Source organism: Scaptodrosophila lebanonensis, unplaced genomic scaffold (assembly GCF_003285725.1).
Source record: "Scaptodrosophila lebanonensis strain 11010-0011.00,11010-0021.00 unplaced genomic scaffold, SlebRS2 tig00001412-arrow-pilon, whole genome shotgun sequence".
In the NCBI taxonomy this organism is placed as follows: domain Eukaryota; kingdom Metazoa; phylum Arthropoda; class Insecta; order Diptera; family Drosophilidae; genus Scaptodrosophila; species Scaptodrosophila lebanonensis.
The window spans coordinates 2,256,637-2,262,937 of record NW_022060739.1 but is presented as its reverse complement, the minus strand read 5'-3'; the positions used below and the strand labels follow the sequence as shown (position 1 = coordinate 2,262,937).

The following is a 6,301-nucleotide window of genomic DNA, read 5'->3' as shown; positions in this document are numbered from 1 at the left end:
ACAAAAGAGAGCAGATGCTTGCTTTATTGTCCCCCAAAAAAAAGATAATGAAAAATTTGTATACCCTACACATCATTGATATTTTAGGCAGAAAGCTCATGTGATTTCTTTCAGAATGGGTTTTGACTTAAAAATTCGGTTCTATGTATATATTATTTCCTTGCGCTATTTATCCTTTACTGTAATGTTTCTTTTCAGTGATTATAACACATCAATCATAAACAAACGATGGAATAAGCAGATATTCTTCCAAGATATCGCTAAAAGGTTTAATGGTTAGCCGTTAAGTATCTATTTTTCATACAATGTTTCCGTTTTTGTGCAAAAAAACAATTTTATTGAGCGTACGGTAAGTCTATAACGCATGTACATTTATATTTTCTTAATCAGACGACCAGTTCAAAGAGCATCCAATAGTCGTTCTCCTTACTACTGTTACAATCTCTCTTCTCTTCTTTGAATGAGACTCTTCCCCATTTTCCATACCATTCTCCGGAATTTTGGTAAACCAGAATCACAACTGAGCCAAAAAAATATACACCCAAGTACAAACATTTCTACACCAACACTAATACTATGAGTACGTGATGTTGTTCTTTTTGCTTTGATCAGAGGGACTTTTTCCCATAGGCAATATAAAAACGGCAAGCTTTTACCTGAAAAGAGCGTTTAAAGAGCACACAAACATTTGCATGCTTATAAAGAGAAGGAAATCCATGCACACTTTTTTGAAATTATACATATATTTACGTGTATATTTTGTTTAACGATTTAAACTAATGAACTGTTAGAAATGATGGGCAAATGACCTTTTAAAAATGGATGTAACAGCTCTGATGTTTTAAGCACAATTCAAATGTAAAAATGTAAAGTTATAATGTACAATTGTGGATTTTAAAATAAACAGTAACCTATCAATGTTTTCATGTAAGTCAATACATTTAGGCGTTTTCGTAGCGCCACTTCATCATTTTCTTAATGTACGTTTTATAATCATCGCCAGATGAAATGCCACTACCCTTTGTGCCCAGGCCTGCATTATTGGATCGAGAATCAGCCTCTATTATCTGGGTGCGCCCTTGATTTTTGCGTCCCAGTCCCTGGCCCTCTGACCAGCCCATTTTCTGCAGCAATCGACTTCCCACATTATTGGAGCTAATTGGCATGGCGGGCGTACCACCGCTCTCATTTTGTCGCGTCTGCAAAGTTTTAATCTCTTGCTGGAAACGCTCCCGATTGCGATTGACAGGTGGAGGATCAAACTCTCCATATTTCAAACGTCTCTCCTTGGCGCGATCTCGATAGCTGTTTAGACAAAGGCAGTTTTGTTCAAGTATAATTATTAAAAAATAATGTTCTCGTATACTTACGATAGACCCGCATTGGCTGTATCGTCGCCTCCGGCACTGGAACCCATGCTCAAGTTATGCTTCGCCAAATTCTCCTTGTGCAGATTTGACATTTTCAAATGTTTTTGCAGTACGTCGATCGATTGGAAAGCACGCTTACACAACAAACAAGTTAGCTTTTGCATATCTACATAATCCATTTCATCTACAGCGCCGGGGGCAGCTGCTACACTGGTTTCGTCTTCTGAATCAGAGCCTCCGTAAGCATTCACCAGCTTATTCATGCCCGGCGGAGCCGCAACGTTGCTCGCTGTTGGCAAATAATCATTCAATTTTGCGCGTTCCTTTTTCTCTAGAATGGAAAAGCCCACATCGGCATAGGCACCGCCGGCTCCAGCTGCGGCGCGAGACGTGCTTGGAGCTTCCACCGCCTCGCCACGTCCCGCCAGTATAGGCTGGGGTGTGGCAACTACAGTGTAGTCCTTCTTTTGATTTAATTGTTTGGCCCATTTTTCCATATCTTTCACAATTTTCTTGGCCACCTTTACCTTGTCAGGCTTGTTGTTGTCTTTGGTCTTGTCTTTCTTTGATTCCTCTTCTTGAGACTTTTGTTCAACCTGTGTCTCCGCGGCCAGCACTTCCTGTAGTGCAGCCTGAGTAGAGGCGGGCGTGGCCAAGATGTAGGTGCTGCGACGCTGATCCCAATAAAGATAGGCGCCCGTTTCGTTATTGTAATAGTACTGGGAGTGCGCATCATAATAAAGACCCGTACTGGGATCATAATAATAGCCAGATGTTTCATCATACTGATACTGGGACACATCGGGCGTGGCTGTAAATAAAATAGACAGCTTAAGTTATACTTTCTTATAACTATAATATATATATTTAAGACGTTATTTGATGAACATGATAACTTATTTCTAAAGCTCATCATTACGAAGAGTTTGGTACAAGATACCTAGTTTAACTATTAAATGTTCATCCTGCTTACGTTTTTCCCTTAAAAAACTGCGGATATGTCCAATATACGGATGAAGAAACAGTAATTGAAATGGTTGTATATTAGTATAAACTTACGGTATGTTTTGCCATCGTTGCCCTTCGGTGTCACCACATTTTGTGCCGCCGATAACGTGGCCTTTACTACTGCAGCCGCTTGTGCCGCTGCCGCGGCAGCAGCCGTCGCTGTAGTCTCTATGCCGCTCATCTTCTTCTGTTTACGTTGTATGGCAGAAAGGGCAACGGCTGCACCCGAATTTGCCTCCGTTAGATGTGAATCGCCACCAAATTGACCCTTCTTTATTTCCGCTACATAATATTCTGTGTAGTAGCGCACATAGTGCGCCTGTTCTGCCGGTGTGGAAGCATATAATGATGCGCTATATTCAGCCAGACGTGGCACGTCGGCCAATGTGTAAGTGCCACCTGCTCCCGAGGGGGGCACAGCAGCGATAGCGCCCAGCATGGTGCCAGAGCTACCACTAGGCGCTCCTTGGGATTCCTTTGACAACTGACGGTTCTCATGATCAATGCAATAGCTGACGATCACTGCGAAAAGGATATAAACGTTAATATGTATATAATTATGCTTAGCTGTTACAGATGAGCGCGCGGCATTAAGAAAAATAAATAAAGAAATTGTTCAAAAATACCGAAATTGTTAACGTTGTTTCAATTAATCAATGCTGTTGGTGCCGTTTTTTTTACTCGAAATACATATTTCGCATCTCACTTGATCTATCACGACACGCTCTCACCCCTAGTTAATGCAATGACAATTCCCCACACACTTACCATCACGACCATCGATTGATAGCGGAGGATCCAACGCCGTCAGTGCATTGTGGACATTCATTGAGTCAATCAACGTTTCAAAATTAAGATAGCAAATGCCACGCGATACTTGGGTGAGCGTATCGCGACTGATCAGCACCTTACTGATGGTTTTGGCCAAATCGGGCAATAACTGTTGCATGACAGTTAAAACGCCCTCCTCGTTGGTCAGCGCATCCAGATTGCGAAACATGATCTCTGCATTGAATTGGGGAAGCATTTCAATAAGTTCAGAGGTACATTTTTGTAAATTGCTTGTACGAATTTCGAAAAAGATTACATATTTTTTAAACTTTTTAGAGACTTTTTTTATATACTTTTTGTTAGAATGTTGCTAACTTCATCACCGCCAATGAAGGGACTGTAACTCTCTGCACGCAATGCGCTGCATTTGAAGCACGAAAAACGTCGCTTGAAATTGTAAACGCCACACTGAAAAAATAAATATCATTAGCCACAACCATACACAATATCAGCATCCCCGCTCGTTTTCATCATAGATCATTAACTTAAATGAACTTATAGCAAGATTGTGGTGGACCTTTTCATTTGTAAAGACTGTAGATAATCTGTATAATATTGTTCTTGCCAAATTATATTATATACGTTCATAATTATAATTCTTCGAAAGAAGTTCAATAAAGGAAATATGTAATGATAAATCATACTACACATGCATAAGATTATTTAAAATGCAAGCCACATTTTGATCAGAAATCTACCTAGATCTTCACTTTTTCTGTTTACCATCCCACTACTTTTTTCAGGGCAATACAGAATTTAGCTACTCACCTTATTACAATGCCAATCCGTGATGCGAGTATGGCTGTATTGTAGTGATACCCATTGTCCTTGCACTTGAAGCACACCCTAGATGAGAGGAAACAGAATAGAAAAAAAGTAGATTAGCGAGGTTCATGTGCTCAAACAGATTCCACAGACTACACAGTCACCAGGTTGCTGCAGTTACTGTAGCTGCCGTTGTTGTTGGGTTTCGCGTGTCCAAGTTGGGTATCGAAATCAGAAATTTACTTATTTTTTAAGTGCTCATTTGTACAGCATGGTCCGAAAATTTAATGGTCAGACGTAATTTATAGTTACATTATTGCCTTAAGTTCAGCTTGAAACAAAATCCAGAGCAGCTCACCTCACTTAATATTGCATGAGAACGACAAAGCTGCCTTGTGTAGGTTTCTTGCCTACGTATAACTGACATTATCTGCCAACATGGAATATGGAATAATTAAATGGAAAATACTCGCAGCTATGGATAAGGTAGTGACTTCATTAGTTGATTCGTTATGCTTGCTGTTTTGAAATTGTTTGAACTGAACTTAAGGAATATATTGGTTTAGAGCACGCGCGAGTTTTTCTTGACATCTTGCTGTACGGGTGTAGAGTTGTCTGTATTTTGTTGTTGTTGTGATACCTTAGTTAACTCCATCCAATGTTTTGCTTCCTCAACGGTATTAAACTCGACAAATGCGAAACCACGTGATGCACCTAAATTTTAGATAGAAGCAAATACAAAATTTTTTGTCAAAATTTTATGTTTGTGGTTTGATATTCTTTGTAACATTTGGAAAATTGTATGTTGTATTCGGTGATTTTTGATGTATTTGGAATTTGTTTTGCTGGTGCTTTTATTTTATTTTTCATTCACTTTATCGTGAAGCTTTGAACATTTGCCAAGTCATATCCAATACTTACGCTCTCATAATATACACTCATTTTTGCTACACATTTATAAAAAGACTAAAGATGTTTCCCTTGCAACCCACCTGTGCGTTTTTTCCGTATAAGACGTATAGACGATGGCGCCATATTCACTTGCAGCAGCGTACTCATAATCTAAGGAAGACATAGCAATTATAGCAAACACCTACAAGCCACTTAGTTGCTACTTACATCCGCTTCCGTTCTGTGCTTTGCCAAACCAAACACAATTATAGTATTCATAGGCTGGTTGCTGGTCTTAGTGTGCGTATGACGATATTGACTATCGTCACTATCGTCGCTATCATCATCCGAAGAATAGCGCTTTTCGCGATCACGATTGTTGCTTGCCGGACCCATAGAATTCCCATTGCCATTGTTATTCTGACGATAGTCTCTGATATAAGGATAGTCCGAATATAAACAAACATATCCAAAAAACGGTTTATACAGCATACACCCACCTTCGATCGTTGCCCCTGTCGAAATCGGCACCACGGTCACGTTGATCACGTTGTTCACGTTGTTCCCGCTCACGATCGTAGTTCTTCCAGCGCTGATCTCGCGGGTCCCGCTGATCACGCATATCCCGCTGGTCGCGCATATCACGTTGATCACGCTGATCCCGCATATCACGCTGATCCCGCTGATCTCGCGGCTCGCGCTGATCACGCATATCCCGCTGGTCACGTTCATTATCAAAGTTATCTTCGCGACGTTGCGAGACATGGTCATAGTTGCGCGACTGTCCACCATAATTACGTTCTTCTTTATAATCTTCATTAATTAGATCCCGATATAAGTCCTTATCGGCACTGCCCGTGTTCCGGTAGTAAGATGCACGCTCCCGGCTCCGAGAGCGTGAATTACGTCTTCTAAAATTATGCTCCCGACTGCGTTCCCTGTAAAAATTCCATTTAAGCATGTCCAAATGTATACATATGCCTATTATGTGTATTCGTATGTGTGTGTGTGAGCTGCACTTACCGGGAGCGTGAACGCGAGCGACTAAAGCGTCTTCCACCGCCTCCGCCCGAAAAATTACGACCATAGCGAGAATCCATGTTGAGAGTCTGTGTCTAATCAAATCCGTAGTTAAAACGTTATCCAAAAAGACATTACAACAATATGTCGCTCAGAACAGAGACCAGCGTGACGGCCCACAATACAAACTCTCTAATTACAGCAATCCAAACTCACGAATTTATTCAACTGCGTATATATTGCCTTTTATCTGTATTCTTTCGTGTTAGCGACCGAGCGTGTTTTTTTTTTAAATTATCCCGAATTTTTACTAACAAAAAAAGGTAGCAATCTGAGCCAGCACACAAGGAAAAAATTCTCAGGGCCTGTTTTGACACTCACAGTAAACGTAACTATCGAATACTCAGCAGTGTTGC

General features: G+C 40.6%; 1 protein-coding gene across 2 annotated transcripts; it reads right to left on the bottom strand.

Moving 5' to 3' along the window:
• Positions 1-724: 724 nt before the first annotated feature.
• On the bottom strand, positions 725-6,202 carry LOC115632046 (RNA-binding protein 5-A-like). 2 transcript variants are annotated; one of them, XM_030529018.1, is made up of 12 exons: positions 6,102-6,202; positions 5,889-5,980; positions 5,366-5,803; positions 5,094-5,298; positions 4,967-5,036; positions 4,615-4,688; positions 3,978-4,055; positions 3,503-3,617; positions 3,147-3,383; positions 2,430-2,900; positions 1,371-2,181; positions 725-1,305 (listed from the first exon to the last, which is right to left on the bottom strand). In XM_030529018.1, the coding sequence occupies exons 2-12, from the start codon at positions 5,963-5,965 to the stop codon at positions 942-944; spliced, it is 2,940 nt and encodes a 979-aa protein (XP_030384878.1). In that variant the 5' UTR covers positions 5,966-5,980; positions 6,102-6,202; the 3' UTR covers positions 725-941. The 2 variants fall into 2 exon arrangements, with proteins under 2 accessions (XP_030384878.1, XP_030384877.1); XM_030529017.1 differs by having other exon boundaries at positions 5,889-6,201.
• Positions 6,203-6,301: the final 99 nt, after the last annotated feature.